Source organism: Podarcis cretensis (genome assembly GCF_951804945.1).
Source record: "Podarcis cretensis genome assembly, chromosome: 11".
NCBI classification, from domain to species: domain Eukaryota; kingdom Metazoa; phylum Chordata; class Lepidosauria; order Squamata; family Lacertidae; genus Podarcis; species Podarcis cretensis.
In genome coordinates, this window is record NC_137180.1 from 57,886,800 (window position 1) to 57,905,340 (window position 18,541).

Consider the following 18,541-nt stretch of genomic DNA (forward strand, 5'->3'; position numbering starts at 1 on the left):
TCAGGAGAAAAACAATGCTGTCCAGGGTTGTAAAGACTGTGGAGAGAATAATTGGGTGCACTCTTCCCACCTTGGATCAATCTATGCTTCCAGGTGCCATAAGAAAGCTGCAGAGATAGTGCAGGATAGTGCACACCCTATAAATGATCTCTTTCAGCTTCTGCCTTCTGGAAGAAGGTACAGAGTTATAAAGACTAGGACTAGCCGCCTGAGAAACAGTTTCTACCCAAATGCGATTTTGGTTTTAAACGCATTGTAAGGAGTCTGTAAGGGACGCGAGTGGCGCTGTGGGTTAAACCACAGAGCCTAGGGCTTGCCGATCAGAAGGTCGGCGGTTTGAATCCCCGCGACGGGGTGAGCTCCCGTTGTTCGGTCCCTGCTCCTGCCAACCTAGCAATTCGAAAGCACCTCAAAGTGCAAGTAGATAAATAGGTACCGCTCCGGCGGAAAGGTAAACGGCGTTTCCGTGCGCTGCTCTGGTTCGCCAGAAGCGGCTTAGTCATGCTGGCCACATGACCTGGAAGCTGTATGCCAGCTCCCTTGGCCAATAAAACGAGATGAGCGCCGCAACCCCAGAGTCAGCCACGACTGGACCTAATGGTCAGGGGTCCCTTTACCTTTAAGGAGTCTGTATGGGAGTATATTGTATTTAAAAATGGGGTATCAGAGTTTTTAGGGGGCTAACCAGGTTGGGATAGCTGGGATAGCAGGCTTGTTGGGTTTTGAATGTCTTATGTAGATTTTTCAATTTCATTGTTCTGTGTGGAAGAATGACAACAAAGATTATCGTATCGTAACTTTCTGACGGAAAGAGCCGTTCAGTGGTAGAATGAAGTCCCATGGAAGATGGTGGACTCTCCTTCTTTGGAGGTCTTTAAACCAAGGTTGGATGGCCAACCGTCAAAGCTTCTATAGCTGTGATTCTTGCACTGCCAGTGGAACTTGACCCTTGAGATCCCTTTCCAATTCTACAATTATCTGTTTGCCCCCTCTTCTCTTGATGTGACCAGATTTCTCTTTTTTTATTTCTCCAACTGCAGACAGGGTGTATCAGACGAACGTTGGTGCCCTGGAGAAGATCAGGGAAGAATGGAAGAATGAGCATGTCAAGGCGTGTGAGGTAAATACGAATATAACAAAGTTTGGCTGCCTCTTATAGGAAAGATAAGATGAAATCGTGAAATCAGTAGAATTGGAAATAAACCTCATAAAGGGAAAGATTAAGAAAAGTGATGGGTAATGAAAATAATATGTATAAGGAAACTAATATAACTAACAGTAGTTGTAAATGAATACAGACAGACAACAAGAATTGTATAAACCCGAGGATTTATTTGTTTATGGATACACTATGGACAAAATATGGAAAATGAATAACAATATTCAAAATGGAAGAAAATAATGCGATAAAATTATATGTGACATAAAAAACCAGAAGAAGGAAGGAGGGAAGTCAGCTCTGAAGAGCAAGTATAAAGGTAAAATGTAATACAATATGTGTATGTTGAGTATCTAATTGAAAAACTAATAAAGATTATTATTATTATTTTTTTTTTAAAAAAAGGTTGTGTCATCTGCATATCTGAGGTTGTTGATATTTCTTCCGGGAATCTTAATTCCGGCCTGGGATTCATCCAGCCCAGCCTTTCGCATGATGAATTCTGCATATAAGTTAGATAAGCTGGGAGACAATATACAGCCTTGTCATACTCCTTTCCCAATTTTGAACCAATCAGTTGTTCCATATCCAGATTAGCTAGCCAAAACACAGAAATAAGTGTGTAGAGGAAACTTCATCCCTCGTCTTTGAACGTTTTGTGTTTCGGATTGTCCTTTGGGTGTGCGTACGTGTAACAAAACAGAGGATTGCCAGTCACTTCCTCAAGCGGGTGAGGTTTCTTTGAAAAGCTGCAGGGAGGAGACCCACCCTGCCCCGCGGAAAAGGGGGCAGCCCACAAATAAAGTCAGAGTGTTGCAAGAAAAACATTTGCTGGGCAGGCATTGCTTTTTAGATGTCCTCAAGTTCTCGAAAGCATCTCGAATATCTGCATTCTTTCTTGGGGAACCCGAAATAGTGTTAAGATTATTGCATTTAAAGTATGTGTAGCTGTCGTTTCCCTTTTTTTAAGGGAAATTCCCTTATTCTGAATAGGATTCCTCACAAGAAAAGGGAAAAGTTGACAGCTATGCTTCAGAGATGCAGGTGGGATTTAGAACAAAATGTGTTCAAGAATGTTTTCAAGGTATTTAGGTGCATGCAACACTGGCTTGGGCTGATGGGAGTTGTAGTTCAATAACATCTGGAGGGTGCCAGGCTGAGGTAGACTGTCACAGGATGATTTTTTTTGTGGGGGAGTGTTAAGTACTTTTATTTAGAATGCCTGACCAGAGCTCTCAGTTGCTCATGTTCAGACTCTGTTCTGGCTTTTCAGTCAGCCTGAGCATATGAAAAAGAACTGGATTTCAAGAGTATAAATTGATGGCTCGCTTTGCCAGTTCTAATCAGATTGAAAACCCGGCAGCGGTTTTATAGAGCGTAGGACTTACTGTGCTTGACTAAGATCCGGGAGACCAAGGTTATGTAACTTTTTTTTTTTATTTGTATGTGTCTTTCTACAGTTCAAACCATGCACAAGGCAGCTTACATCATGGAAGAAGACCTAATAATAATAATAATAATAATAATAATAATAATTTATTTATACCCCACCCATCTGGCTGGGTTTCCCCAGCCACCCTGGGCGGCTTCCAACAGAACACTAAAATACAATAATCTATTACACATTAAAAGCTTCCCTAAACAGGGCTGCCTTCAGATGTCTTCTAAAAGTTTGGTAGTTATTTTTCTCTTTGACATCTGGAGGGAGGGCATTCCACAGGTGGGGTGCCACTCCCAAGAAGGCCCTCTGCCTGGTTCCCTGTAACCTCACTTCTCATAGTGAGTGAACTGCCAGAAGGCCCTCGGAGCTGGACCTCAGTGTCTGGGTAGAATGATGGGGGTGGAGACGCTCCTTCAGATATACTGGACCGAGGCCGTTTAGGGCTTTAAAGGTCAGCACCAACACTTTGAATTGTGCTCGGAAACGTCAGTGTACAACCTGTATTGTTAGTGTACAACCTGTGTACAATGAAATTAACCAAGCCTCCCTCCCGCCCCACACAAACACTCAATCTCATTGCACTCTGTGTGCTTGTCGCACAACACACTGACTCCAAAATTCAGTTGCACAATATTATTTTCCGTTCAGCAGCCTAACAACAGCCCATGGATAGAAACTGTTTCTTAGCCTGTTGGTACGACTGATTATACTTCTATATCTCCTGCCCGAGGGTGGAAGATTAAAGAGGTGCTGGCCAGGGTGTGAATCGTCCCTGAGAATTTTTCTCGCTTTCCTACGGCATCGATCCCTTGCGACGTCATCTAGCGGACTCAGGGGACAACCCATGATATCATGTGCTGTATTCACCACCCTCTGTAGAGACTTTCTGTCTGTGGCTGTCAAGCCAATGTACCACACTGTAATACAATATGAAAGGACACTTTCTATTGTGGACTGCTAGAAGGAGGTCATAAATTGTTGTTTAACATTGTTCTTTCGCAAGACCCTGATTGCAACGTAACAAAAGTAGTAAATAGATCATCACAAAATGCACAGCCAAACTGAACAATTTCCACATAAATCGTTAAGATCTAAAATAAATATTTTTAAAAATGACATCAAAAGCCCAAAACAACACCCCAGTCCAATAGTCTTAGCTTTTGTAGCTAGAGTCAGTACGGGCACTTGCGGGACAGAAATGTAAGGAAGAACGTTATATCTGTAATGATATGGTTAAAAGATAATCCTAACAATGGCTGTGTGTGGGTGTTGAGGAAAAACATTCCTAAAAACAATGACAGGTCCAAAGGGAGTGTGTTGCTTATGTCAGAGTGCATTTTTCAAAGAGTTTTAGTTATTTTGACAAATAATAAACAAACAGGCGGTGTGGGTGGAGCCTGTTCAGAATCTGGAATTGGTACTTCATTGCCTTCTTATGGCTATCTCTGAGAACACAATTTTATTGGTTGCGTCAGTTGGACTCGATGGCCCTTGTGGTCTCTTCCAACTCTATGATTCTATGATTCTATGCTTTTGAAAAGTTAGATTGACAACTTGCTGCCGTTTCTCAAGTCCGATGCTGATTGCTTCATTTGCTGATGTTTTTTAAAGGTGGGGTTTCTTTGGTGGGGGTTTAGTTTCCTAATTATTATTTGTGCTTAAGGTTATAATTACTCCCAACGAAGGGGAAAAGACCAAAGCAAGCTTCTTTCCAAAAGAATTAGATACTGATATTTTGCCTCTACATTCAGCCTTGTCCTCCGCCTCTCTCCCCCTGCAGTTCTTCGAGAGCCAAGAGACCGAAAGGATAAACTATTTCCGGAATGCTCTGTGGCTCCACGTCAACCAGCTCTCTCAGGAATGTGTCAAGAACGACGAGGTAAGTAGAGGACCGCATTGTCTGCATTCTCCAGGACAGGGCTGGAGACCAAGAACTGCTCCCATCAGCCCCGGCCAGCATGAACAATGGTCAGGGTCGATGGGGCCTGGAGTCCTTCAACATCTGGGGGACCATGGGTTCCCCATCCCTATCCTTGGTTTCATTTCCACTTAACTCTGGAGATCACAAACGTACATCTCCTGCTTCCTGTTTGCTGTGACCCTCACTGTTCAGTGCCAATAAGTTTGGTTTTTTTTAATGGATGGAGACAGAGGCGTTGGTGGGAAGTAGAACCCAATGGACTGGCAGGGACTGAGGGAACCTGAATTTGCCCCCGATGATTTTGTTCCCTCTCAGAAAGATAATTTGACCTCTTGTGACGTAACAGAAGACAAGCCACTTTCGAAGATGAGGTGGTGTGCCCTCTTTCTTCCCGACCCCTTGTCAGAATATTTCTTTGGAGCCACCGGGATTATTATTATTATTATTATTATTATTATTATTATTTATTACTTATACCATGCCCATCTGGCCAGGCAAGATAAAACATCAAACATTAAAAACTTCCCTAAACAGGGCTGTCTTCAAATGTCTTCTAAAAGTCAGATAGTTGTTTGTTTCCTTGACATCTGATGGGGAGGGCGTTCCACAGGGCAGGTGCCACTACTGAGAAGGCCCTCTGTCTGGTTCCCTGTAACCTCACTTCTCGCAGTGAGGGAACCGCCAGAAGGCCCTCGGAGCTGGACCTCGGTGTCCGGGCTGAACGATGGGGGTGGAAATGCACCTTTAGGTATACAGGACCAAGGCCATTTAGGGCTTTAAAGGTCAGCACCAACACTTTGAATTGGGCTCAGAAACGTACTGCGAGCTAATGCAGATCTCTCAGGACTGGTGTTATGTGGTCCCGGCGGCTACTCCCAGTCACCAGTCTAGCTGCTACATTCTGGATTAATTGCAGTTTCCAGGTCACCTTCAAAGGTAGCCCCACGTAGAGCGCATTGCAGTAGTCCAAGCGGGAGATAACCAGAGCATGCACCACTCTGGCGAGACAGTCTGTTGGCAGGTAGGGTCTCAGCCTGCATACCAGATGGAGCTGATAAACAGCTGCCCTGGACACAGAATTGACCTGCACCTCCATGGACAGCTGTGAATCCAAAATGAGTCCCAGGCTGCGCACCTGGTCCTTCAGGGGCACCGTTACCCCATTCAGGACCAGGGATGATTTCTTCTGTTTTGCACCTTGCAGAACTACGAGGAGATACGCAAGAGCCTTGAGCAGTGCAGCATCGAGAAGGACATCGAGTTTTTTGTGAATGCCCGCAAAACAGGCACCGTCCCACCAAGTAAGTGGACCCATCTCAGATTCTGGAAGCGCAGAGAACATCACAGCAGTGGGTGAACCATGTCCGTTTTTGGTATCCGTTTTTCCTGTAAAGAGAGAGAGGGGGAATGTCACTATGTGTGGGTCAAAAAGTTGCACGCAGGAGTACGACTCTTCCTTGACTGGGAAGTCAAGGAGGAGGAGGTCACAGCGGCTGTGGTAAAGTGGTCGCAATACTTCGGGTATACAATAACCATGAAGCAGTGGGAAAACCTGTGGAAAATAAACTGGAAATTTACGGTTTGTTACGCTTTGAGAGAGAATTTACTTAAAATGCAACATCGGTGATATCTAACTCCCTGGAAATTTTCTAATATGTACAAAAGCATCTCAAGTAATTGTTGGAGGTGTAAAGAAAAGCCAGGTACTTTATTCCACATGTGGTGGCAGTGTAAAGAAATTAAGGTCTTTTGGGAGGACATCCGTATAGAATTTGAAAAAATGCTTAAAATATCCTTTAAGAGAAAACCAGAAGCTTTCCTTTTGGGAATCACAGATTCGGATATTCCCAAAAAGGTAAGAGTCATCTTTTTATATGCCACAGTCACAGCAAGAGTTCTCATTGCGGCAAATTGGAAGAGTGACAAAGTTCCGTCAAGATTAGAATGGATTCAAAAACTGGCGGAATATGCGGAACTAGATAGTATGTCAGGGGAAGAAACAAAAAGCAAACCAAAACAGGCATTTATTTCAAAATGGAAAGTCTTTAAAATCTATTTGAAAAATAATCATTGTAGTTTAAGGTCATTTGCAGCATTCAAATAATTTCAGCAGTAGTTTCAAGAATGATGTAAAGTCTAAGAATGGATTAAAGATTATTAAATTATAAAAAAACTTGTTATGTAACGGCAGTGAACAAATAATGAGAATTTGAAGAAAGGAATAGACGGGAAGTCTGGTTGATAGAAAAAGAACATTTTCATTTTTAAGGTTTAGAGACTACTAGTTGATGTATCAATTTTTCCCCCGTTGTTGTTTTGTGGTGATGGATATTTGTTTTCTTTTTCTGTATGGTATGTTAACGTGAATGATAACAATAAAAATATTTTTTTTCAAAAAAAGTTGCACTCAGGGTGGGGGAAGGGTTCTGCCTGGGTCTTCCTCTCAGTATGTTCTACTCCCCAGCTGTAACAATTGTAGTGGCTTTCCCGTCCAAAATTTGGCCAAGAAGCAAGCAGCTTTTGGCGATGGTTCTGCAGCCTGTTTTACAAAACGATGACCGCTTTGCAATCTGCCTGCTCTCCCTTCCGCTCTCTGCAGATCCAGTGGTCTACGAAAACTATTACAACACTCAGAAGAATGCAGCGCCAGGGAGAAATCAAGCACCCGCCCCTGGGAGGTAAGGATAAAGGAGGGAATCGCAAGTTAACTAATCAATTAAGTTGCATCAGGGGACGCCAATCACAATCATTTTGGTGGTGCGCTGCCTTTGCGCAAAAGGAGCGACTCGCAGCCGAGAAAACGGGAACACATCTCAAAACCAACTGTCCTAAGAACAGTTTCATAACCGTGCAATAAAACAGCAGCTTAATAGCTAATGTAGTAACATGCAAAAAAACTAAACAAACCCTTTCAGTAGTATAAATATAAGATGGTATTAATGGCATTGCACCTCCTGGCAAGAATAAAAATAGAAAAGGCACTTCATGGTTTCACTAGTGCAGACTGTCTGTCTGTTGCTGGGTTAACATGCAGGTGTGATTATGGATCAATTTTATACAGTGGTGCCTCGCAAGACGAAATTAATTCGTTCCGCGAGTTTTTTCGTCTTGCGATTTTTTCGTCTTGCGAAGCACGGACTTTGGAAAAGCTTCAAAAATCACCAAAGTCTTCAAAAACCTCAAAAAAGGCTACCACGCCCCGTGCTATGAGTTGCTGCTCGAAGTGAATGCACGGTTTTAAGAAAAAGGAAACAAACTTGCAAGACAAAGGAAACAAACTTGCAAGACGTTTTCGTCTTGCGAAGCAAGCCCATAGGGAAATTCATCTTGCGAAGCAACTCAAGAAACGAAAAACTCTTTCATTTTGCAAGTTTTTCGTCTTTCGAGGTATTCGTCTTGTGAGGTACCACTGTAGTTGTAAAGCACTTAGAAGGCTTTTTGACATATGAGTGAAACAACAGCAACAACCCTAAAAGCTGAATTCTATTAAATTTTTTAATAACCCCCTAGGTTAGATTACTGCAGCACATTATACGTAGGGCTGCCTCTGAAGATACAGAATTATCACTTCCCCAGTGGCACAAAACATTTGCTAAAAGAAAGGAGGCAGAGCAGTCTATCATCACATCTTATGGTCTCCAGGGAGATCAGATGTCCGCAGTGTATTTTGATCACAAAAAAACAAATAGAGATATTTAGCGACTAACTTGGTGAGCTCCTGATCATTCCCCAGTAATAGAAAATGTATGACCTCTGACTCTGGTTTCCATTTGGGGATACAGAGTTGATCTAGAAATTGCCGACGGAGATCAGCATATAGTTTACAACTGAGAACCATATGTGTAAGGGTTTCCACCAGGTGGTCTTCACATGGGCAAGTTCTTTCTCCTTCCACCATGCCTGAGAACCTTCCCCAAAGGAGGTTTGCGTGAGATTTTGACCAGCTTCGGCCCACCTGAAGCTGAAGCTGATACAGGCTCGTCATATCTTGAGCCCAAGCAGAGCGTCGTCACACAGCAGAAGGATAAGCAGTATGTGCCACATTCTCAACTTTATTTACACTTCTATGCTGAGAGAATACAAACATGCATCTGTGAGAGCAGAGAAGCAACTCCTCTCGGAAACAAAGAACACCGAGAGAACAGTGAAAAACAGGAAACCAGTGAACGTCACATCCAGTCTCCCATTCCCGTGGGAACCCAACAGTAACTCTGACTGTGGAATGCAAAACAATGTCCCGTGACTGCAGTTGCTGCTCAGTGAGGGAAATAGAAACCAACAGTTTGATGGATTTGATTTAAACCTGGCCAGCAAAAATGCCCTTCTGAAGATGGTTCGGAAACTTCAGCTGGTGCAGAATTCAGTGGCCAGGTTGCTCACCAGAGCAAGATGGTTTGAGCATATTATACCGATCGTGGCTTGACTGCCCTAGCTGCCAATTAGCTTCTGGGCCCAATTCAAAGTGCTGGTTTTGACCTATAAAAACTTAGACAGCTCAGGACCTCAATACCTCAAGGACTGCCTCTGAACCAACCCAAACCCTGCAATCATCACCCGAAGCCTTTTCTGCAGTGGCTCCCCATCTGTGGAACGCTCTCTCCAGGGAGCCTCACTTGCTACCTTCAGTGAATATATTTAGGCGCCAGCCCCCAGCAAGTAGGGCTCAGCCACTTGATGGAACATGATGACGTCATTCAGGTTGTCAAGAAATAATCCTCGTCGCTGGTCCCTCTCCCTGCTCCGCTCTGCAGTACAGTGGTGCCCCGCAAGACGAATGCCTCGCAAGACGGAAAACCCGCTAGACGAAAGGGTTTTCCGTTCTGGAGGCGCTTCGCAAAACGAATTTCCCTATGGGCTTGCTTCGCAAGACGAAATGTCTTGCGAGTTTTTCCGACTTTTTTTTTCCCTCCCCCCCTTTTTCTAAGCCGCTAAGCCGCTTATCCAATAAGCCGATAAGCCGCTAAAAGCCGATAAAAGCCGCTAAGCCGCTAATAGCGCTAATCCGCTAAGCCGTCAATGGGCTTGCTTCGCAAGATGAAAAAACCGCTAGACGAAGAGAATCGCGGAACGGATTAATTTTGTCTTGCGAGGCACCACTGTATTTTCAAAGCAACTCAGCCGAAAACTGTCTAAAGGCCAAGAAGAAGAAGAAAAGCCTCTGTCTGTAATAGGAGGTTTTTCCTTCAGCTCCTCATAAGTTTCCATGAACTTCCACGGAGGATAAGAGACTACTGTGGAACTTCTTGCAGGTTAGGGACATGGAGAAGAGAGTTTCTTGTCTTACACACTGACATGCTTAAGGGGCACCTTTCAATAGCATGGTCTTGGGTGCCTTTAAGATGCTCGGAGCAGGTTTGGTTGTGACTTGACAGCTGCCCAGAAAAGTGGCCTTGGATTCATGAGCCGAAAAACACAGGAAAAGAACCATCCACCCTTCTCCTATTCTTCCTCCCTTCCTCCCATGTGTGTTGGTTCACGAACAGAACAAACACCCCTTGTAATGGTTCTAGGGGGTTGCTCGTGCGTAAGTTGGCGCCACACCTGGTCTCCTCCTACTCTCCCTGCGCGGAAGTCTTCTGCGCAGGGAGGGTGTGGGCAGCAGAGGACCCGTGCTCTCCCCGCTGGTCTCCGGTGAGGAGTCATGGAGCCTCCTCACCGATTCCCCCATCTGCCCCCCTCCTCCACTGGTGCTACGCTGATTTCCTTCCCCAGCGGATGGGCTGCCTCTCTCCCTACTGGGACCCTCTCCGGCATCCTTCCCTCCGCCTCTGGCTCCGATGGCAGTTCCCTGACACCCCTGTTTAAGAATCTGCACTTCCAGTTGGACAAAAATGATTCCGGGCAACGCAAGGATTTGTTTACAGGTGGATCGCTTCATCATGTTCACAGAGTGCCCCGTGGAAGTTCATTTCCACCCATTTTCTGGCTAAGAGGGGTAGTGTTGATAACTTCCATTGGGGTTAACAGAAACCAGGCCATCTCCTCCCTCTTCCATATCACCTGTTTGGCAAGATGGCAACCAAGAAACAGAGCACCTGCTGCTCCTGCAGCTCTGCTTGAGAAATTTACTCCAGAGTCCAGACCCATCAGAAGCCATTTGTCCTTCAGTTTAGGGGCCAGGCGAAAACCTCCCTCTTCTCCCAGGCTTTTGGCTAATTAAATAATCTATGGCCTTTTAAAACTGTGTATGCGTGCGTGTGTGTTATTGTTTGGTTTGTTACTGTGTTATGTATTTTTATACCACAAACCTCTCTGTGATCCTAAAATGAAGGGCAGTATAGAAATTCAACAAATGAAAAATAATAATGAATTTTTCATCTCTCTCTGCAGGAGGCCAAAGCTACCTATCCCCTCCAGCGGGCCATGTAAGCAACCAGAAGATTTCTTTCAAACCAGCTGCATTTTTTTTGAGAATTTTGCTGCTGCTTTTTATTTTGAGATGGGGCAGCCAACGCAGACCCCCACCATCTTGCTCTGCCCTGAAACTCTGGGAATTCCTGTAGTATGATGGTGCTGTAAATTCTCTAGTCACCTCCAGACTATTAGCATTTTCTGGGAGAGATTGATGTGCATACCAGAAAATTTAGGTTTGCTCGCACACTTTAATCTGTCACCCACGTGCAACAAACCCGCTTTTTTTAAGGTTTAGAAATGGATAGGGAGATTCACTGAAAAAATGTGAGTCAATATGAATTCAGGACCATTGCTATTCTTTCGTATAACCACCCTGCAAGCAAATCCCAACAAATGCTCAGTAATGACCGGATGGAGCCGAACCCAGTGATTCCCAAAGTTTTTGGAGCCACCACTTTCTTGCTTCCATAAACTCATCTCTGATTCCAACCCTATAAATAGCGCTGCTTAAAATAGTGGTTTGCCCAGCCCACTAAGGAAGAGAACAATGCTGCAAAGTTCAAAACAATTGCACATTCATTCAAAATCCAATTAGTTTAACTAAAACAATTTAGTTTAACGGATTCAACAAAAGTGATGAATTTGATCCAGTGATACAAAGACTGATGTTCAATGACACCTCCCGCACCCGGTTACCCCCTTGTCTCTTAGCTTGTGCCCCACCTACATAATCGTCCCATTTTGGGAACCGCTGGCCTAACCTCTGCGTAAGCCGGGCTTGTCCAAAGTCTGTTTCGGGGGCCTAATATCTGGCCCGCTGGTTTGTTTAATCTGGCCCCCGTGGCAGTATACGTCCTGGGGTAAAATCTTTTAAAAAGCTCAGCAACTTCAACGCTAAAAAACAACAACTTGGGGTAAAATTGTAAAAAAACACAACAACAAAAAGCTCAATGACTTCATCAAATTTGGCCCTCTTTAAAAAAAAGTTTGGGCACCCCCGGCGTAAGCAAAGCAAGATGCATGCTCAATAAACAGATCCCTTTGCTAGAGGTCAGGAGATTTCCCTCTCTGAACTGCATTTGTGGGATTCCCGAGTCGAGTTGGGGATTCCTGGCAGTTGCGCCATCTTGTCGCGCATGTGCCCTTTCCATCTTTTGCAATGCTAATTTATTGTTCATCTGCTTCTTACAGTAGATCCCGAATACTCTACGGTGGATGGATACAGTTTAATACATCACCATTAGCCCAGAGAGTGTAAGTTTGCTGATTCCAAGGGTGGGTGACGGTGGGATGTAGCAGCGCCAGGCCGGGTTTACGTCCCGTCATTCATGGCTTATTTTTAATATTTTATTAAATTTCTTTACCACCCTCCACCCAAGGGTCACAGAGCGGTTTGCAAAATAAAAACGCTTTCAATTATCTGTATTATACTTTCTTTGGGGTTTTCAACCATCAGAATCAGGTCATCCGCAAATGCTTTGATCTTATATTCCTTTCCCCCTAATGAAATACCTTTTATTTTATTATCATTTCTTATGGCATTCATCAATAATTCCAGTACCATAATAAATAGTAGTGGTGACAAGGGGCAACCTTGTCTTGTCCCCTTCTCCATACAAAATTTTTCTGTTATTTCATTATTGAGAATAAGTTTGGCTTTTTGTTTCCTATATATTGCCTCTATAGCTTTAATATATTCTTCCCTCAGTTTCATTGAGCCAAATGGGGAGGGCTGGAGGGCCAAATTTGTCCCTTCGGTCGGCGGTTCCCGACCCCTGTAAGAAACCCTCCAGCTTGGTCCCAAAATGAATTAGAAGTCAATTCATTCAGCACAGAATTGATTCCCAGCAACCTCCAGGATGTGGACTCTGTCATTCTGCCCTCTCAGGAGCCTGACTGCCTTAGAAGTTTCCTTCGGTTTAGATGCACTCTGCTGACTTTCTGTATCCTTCTTTTCTCCAGATCTTGAAGCCGTTCTGCCCAGCTGCCCCTCCTTGAGGAAAGCAAGTGAGAAAATAACAGCGTATTAAAAGCTGTGGTTTGCTCTCCATTCTCCCATCCCTGAAGACTTGTGTTTTCGGCTGGACTGTTTAAAAGCAAGATCTCCAGAGGAGATTATTTCATTCACAATGGAGGACGTGTGCCAGCAATGGAAAAAACCCTCTGACTTTTCTCACAACAAATCCGAAAGACTTTTCATTTGAGGGAGTTGGAGATACCCTTAAGTGCTCAGCAGTTGATGTGGCGTCCTGTCTCGGCCATTGGGTTTGGGTGTGTGACTCCTGAATTCAGATCCTCATCTAATAGTGAAAATACACATTGCTCACTATCTTCCTGACCTACCTCACAGGGTTGTTGTGAGGGTAAAGTGAGATAATCCCATTACGTTGTCCTGAACTCTTTTTCAGGAACAGTGAGATGCTAATATGATTGCAAGGTGGAATGGGAGAGAGGGAGATGGCTTTGATTTTTTCTTTTCTTTTTAAAGCATCAATCTGAGTCTAGTGAGGTCCAGAACTGAAGGACTCTCAACGATTCAATCATTTAAATGATTCCATCTTTCGATGGCTGTAAGTCAAAATCAGATAACGGCACTAACGTCTGGGGTTCTTCATATTCTCCACTGCTGCATGTACTCTGGTGGTGCAGAACAAAGCTTTCTGAGAATAATAATAATATAATAATAAATTTTATTTATACCCTGCCCTCCCTGGCCAGAGGCAGGCCCAGGGCAGCTAACACCAATAAAATCACAGTAAAAACCCAATAGGGGAAAAAGAGAGGGTGAAAACAAAACCAGTATAAAATACAGGTTAAAATGCAATTTAAAATGCAGTCTATTTTTAAAATAGCTGATAAATCAAGACCATAAGGGGAGGGAAACATAAGGGTCAGACTGAGTCCAAACCAAAGGCCAGGCGGAACAGCTCTGTCTTGCAGGCCCTGCGGAAAGATATCAAGTCCTGCAGGGCCCTAGTCTTTTGTGACAGAGCGTTCCACTAAGTTGGGGCCAGTACTGAAAAGGCCCTAGTTGAGACCAATCTAACCACCTTGAGGCTCGGGACCTCCAAAGTGTTGTTATTTGTGGACCTTAAGGTCCTCCGCGGGGCATACTAGGAGAGGCGATCCTTTCATTTTATATAATGGTGCCTAGTCCTCAGGGTTCTGAGAGGTGGAAAATGTGTGACTGCGGCTTGTTGAATGAAGAGGGAGGCCTGCAATCTAGAGAAAACTGCAGAGTGAGGCTTCCGTCCTCTCTCCCCATGGCTTCCAATCCCTTCTCCTGTGCCCAATTTCATTCTCTAGGCCTGGCAAGGCCCTGCGTTGAAAGCATTGCCTTGTGAGAGAAACGGAGGAAATGTTGTGGGAATGAGGCAGCTACTGGTTATCTGGCACAGTTGTGGGGCTTCCTTCACACATCACCCCTCCAGGTGCTCTTGTGACAGTATCAGGGCAGTTCTTTCATTGCCAATTTAAATACAGCCCAACCAAGGAAGCAGAATGATGTGCAGAATGATCTATAAAGGTAAATGTAAAGGGACCCCTAACCATTAGGTCCAGTCATGGCCGACTCTGGGGTTGCGACTCTCATATCGCTTTACTGGCTGAGGGAGCCGGCGTACAGCTTCCGGGTCTTGTGGCCAGCATGACTAAGCCGCTTCTGGTGAACCAGATCAGCGCACGGAAACGCCATTTACCTTCCTGCCAGAGTGGTACCTATTTATCTACTTGCACTTTGATGTGCATTCGAACTGTTAGGTTGGCAGGAGCAGGGACTGAGCAACGGGAGCTCACCCCGTCATGGGGATTCGAACCGCCGACCTTCTGATCGGCAAGTCCTAGGCTCTGTGGTTTAACCCACAGCGCCACCTGCGTCCCTAGAATGATCTATACAATCTAGCATAAACCCACCACGAATGCACTATTTTACTGCATCAACAGGTTAAAGTTATGTAACCACTGCTACTGACTGCATGCTGCAAGAAACCTAAAAAGCTGACCCCAGGTGGTGCTCATAACAAGGAGATTGACATCGCATTGTTGTACTTGATCATCATGTTGGCTTTGGATATTATTGATATTTGCTTGCAACACAGGGGTTTAATTGTTTGGTTGCTTACTGCACTGCTCTCTGCCACAGACTCTTCCTGCTCACTAAGCCCTGTTGCCTCTTCAGCTTCCGACACTTCCTCCTCCCAGGCTTCTCCCTCTGACCACTCAACATTGCTAACGGAGAAATCTGAGGGCTTCCTTGGACAAAAAACAAGGACACCAGCCAGGAATACCAGAGCAAAACAGCAGCCAGTAGGCTTGGTCTTTATTGAAGACTGTCGCGACAGGACTCCCACCTGCCACAAGGTGGAACAAGATGGAAGCCCCGAACAAAAGAAAACCCCAATTTTTATTAGCGACTAATCCCCCAAGCTACACCCCTAGAACTACATCACAGCCACATCATTGATACATCACAAAAAGGAGGGCTTACGGGAGGGGTTTGTGGAGGTAACCTGAGTATCTTGTCACCTGGCTGGTCCCTCCTTTCCCCCTCCCCATGAGTATTTTCCAGATGACAAAGGGGAGCTGGCAGTTTCCTGCCCCGAGGGAATAGCTGATCACTGTCCTTTGTTTCAGTCTGTGTTGAATCCACTCCCATATGCAAGTTCTTTGTGTCCTTGATGGTCTTCTGTCTAGGACCATCAAGGTTGGCATGCCAACTGGGTAGGACTCCTGCGTATGTGTTGGTACGCTCAAGGGATTATGGCCGCCCTGTATCAAACCATCCCCTTTTGATAGTCCTTCCTTCATGGAGCAAAATAAAAGTGGATCGGTGTAGATCCGATGTATGGTTGATTTTCTATGAATTCATAACAGAAACATTGCATATGTCGTGTGTGAGTGTGTGTTGAGTTTGTACAAACTAAATGTTTGGGGGTGGGGTGTTCCTGCAACAACATTGACCCACACCTGACTCCGAGCCTTCTTTCCCTGGGGGTGCCCCCCAGCTGGTGCCTCCCCCCACTCCTCTGCAGCGGCGTAGCGTGGGTTGTCAGCACCCGAGGCAAGGCAAGTAATTTGCGCCCCCTAACCCGGGGCAAGGCAAGTAATTTGTGCCCCTAACCCCTAACCTGCCGCCGCTGCCAGCTTCTTCTTGCTGCTGCCTGGGCTGGGGTATTTACGGTAAGGTAGCCACGGCGGCGGCGGGTCCGTGTCAGGTGATCTGAGGCGAGTTGCCGCTGGCGCTGCCGCCCAAACGACGCCGCTTGCCCGGAGGAGGAGGGCAGAGAGGTGAGGAAAATGCAACATGGCCCAGCAGCTGCAGCAGCGGCGGCGGTGGCGGGGCTGTGAGGAGGGGCTGCCTGGCGCGCCCTCCGCGGCCCTTACGCGCGGGGACTGCTGAGAGCCACTGCCTGCTGGACGCCTTCAGCCCGGACGCGCGCACAGCTCGTCGGTTCCGCGAGACATGAGGCTCTGCTACAGCCTGCTCCCGAGGCTCTTCGGCGACTCCGGAGGTGGCGAGCGTGCCTCCCCCCCAGATGTTGCGCCTGGTGCAGGCGGCCCCCCCTGCACCCCCCACGCTACGCCACTGCTCCTCTGCACCCAGCCAGCCCATGACAGTTAATGCGGACAGCAAGCTTTCTGTACTTCCACTGATTCTCTGTTGTCCATTTTATGTTCTCCTCCAAATCACTGACTTCTCACACTTCCCCGTCCCCTCCTCATTCTGGATTTTTTCATGGGCGCTTTGAAAATGAGAGTTCATAAAATAAAAAGTGCAAAAATGGCCGTGTTCATTGGCCCCTGTGCATCTTCCCAAAATAATCCTCGGGAGGTCATTGCAATAAAGGTCATAAAAAATTCTACGCAGCTTAATTGTAAAAAATAAATAAAAGTGGATAGTTTAAATTTTGAGCCTAGGCTGGGATTTGTTTTAAGATGCTGCTATAATGCTGCATCTCAGTCCTGGATTACTTGTCTCTGGGCACGTGCAGAGTTTCCTTTCCTGCACTAAGTATTCTAATCAGGCAACCCTTTCTCTGTCTTTTTAAAAATATATTTTTATTAGTTTTTTAACATATCATTTCCAACCATCATTTAACATAACTTCTTATCTCATACAATATTTTAGACTTCTGTCAACAACTTCTGAAGATTTTCCATTCCGTTCTTTATCGCTTATTCTGCATTTCTTAATTTCTCTATTACTCTTAAAGGTAAAGGTAAAGGGGACCCCTGACCATTAGGTCCAGTCGTGGCCGACTCTGGGGTTGCGGTGCTCATCTCGCTTTATTGGATGAGGGAGCTGGCATACAGCTTCAGGGTCATGTGGTGAACTAGAGCAGCACATGGAAATGCCATTTATCTTCCCACTGGAGCGGTACCTATTTATCTACTTGCACTTTGACGGGCTTTCGAACTGCTAGGTTGGCAGGAGCTGGGACTGAGCAACGGGAGCTCACCCCGTCGTGAGGATTCGAACCGCCAACCTTCTGATCGGCAAGTTCTAGGCTCTGTGGTTTAACCCACAGCGCCAGATAAACTAATAATTCTCTTCATAGTCTTCTTTGCAATATTTCATATAGTCATCCTTACAGAACTTCTTGCAGTCCTACTAGCGCAATCTGTTTATTATAATTGCTTTTCTGAAGGACGGTGAGGACGGGTGACCTCACCTCGGCCCGAAGTCACCCCCCACCAAAGCAGACTCAAAGCTTCTCAGAGCTTTGCAAAATCATTTTTCTCAGCAGCTAAAAGGCATTAGCTAAGCATTAGAAACATTCCGCTTGCTGTAACTAAAAAGATTGCAACAAAGGTAGGGAACACAGTCCATTGTTTCTCAGGCCTTTCTGATGCCTTCTGGCCTTGCTAAAGAACCACATTGCAACTTGCTTTCTGTCCGGGAACCATGCCAGAACAAGAGATGGAAACATATCTGAACACTCTGAAACCCCTTTCCTGGGAAGGGTGCCAAGAGTCCAATAGTCCCAAGACAGCTTTCTGTTCATGCTCGGAGGAACTCATGGGGCAGGACTCTGGAAGGAGGAGAAAGGAGGAGGGAATTGGAAAGGGGTATATATGCTTGTGAGGGACGCAGGTGGCGCTGTGAGTTAAAGCCTCAGCGCCTAGGACTTGCCGATCGAAAGGTCGGCGGTTCGAATCCCTGCGGCGGGGTGCGCTCCCGCTGCTCGGTCCCAGCGCCTGCCAACCTAGCAGTTCGAAAGCACCTCCGGGTGCAAGTAGATAAATAGGGACCGCTTACCAGCGGGAAGGTAAACGGCATTTCCGTGTGCGGCTCTGGCTCTGGCTCTGGCCAGAGCAGCGATGTCACGCTGGCCACGTGACCCGGAAGTGTCTCCGGACAGCGCTGGCCCCTGGCCTCTTAAGTGAGATGGGCGCACAACCCCAGAGTCTGTCAAGACTGGCCTGTATGGGCAGGGGTACCTTTACCTTTACTTTTATATATGCTTGTGCACATGACTGTGAATTTCGTGCATGATTTGTGAACTATCACACTTGCTCCTTCTACCAGTTCATGGATGGTAGAAATAAAAGCCTTTTCTCCGAAATTATTCCTTGAGTGTCTGTTGACTCCCACTTCCCTTTCCCAGGCGCAATATTTTTCCCACCCGAGGGCAAAGCCTCATAAGGCTACATTTCAAATAGTTCA

The 18,541-nt window shown here is 45.7% G+C and overlaps 1 protein-coding gene across 2 annotated transcripts in view; it reads left to right on the forward strand.

The window, feature by feature from the left end:
• The window catches only part of PSTPIP2 (proline-serine-threonine phosphatase interacting protein 2), a 67,872-nt gene extending 54,658 nt beyond the window's left edge, over window positions 1-13,214 (forward strand). Inside the window, exons 9-15 of one of the 2 annotated variants that reach the window (XM_079995058.1) lie at window positions 1,041-1,120; window positions 4,381-4,479; window positions 5,726-5,822; window positions 7,121-7,199; window positions 10,852-10,886; window positions 12,067-12,129; window positions 12,838-13,214. In XM_079995058.1, coding sequence (XP_079851184.1) covers window positions 1,041-1,120; window positions 4,381-4,479; window positions 5,726-5,822; window positions 7,121-7,199; window positions 10,852-10,886; window positions 12,067-12,119 — 443 coding nt within the window. In that variant the 3' untranslated portion in view covers window positions 12,120-12,129; window positions 12,838-13,214. The remainder of the gene's footprint in view (window positions 1-1,040; window positions 1,121-4,380; window positions 4,480-5,725; window positions 5,823-7,120; window positions 7,200-10,851; window positions 10,887-12,066; window positions 12,130-12,837) is intronic. The other variant, XM_079995059.1, reaches the window with a different exon arrangement.
• The last annotated feature ends 5,327 nt before the right edge of the window (window positions 13,215-18,541 follow it).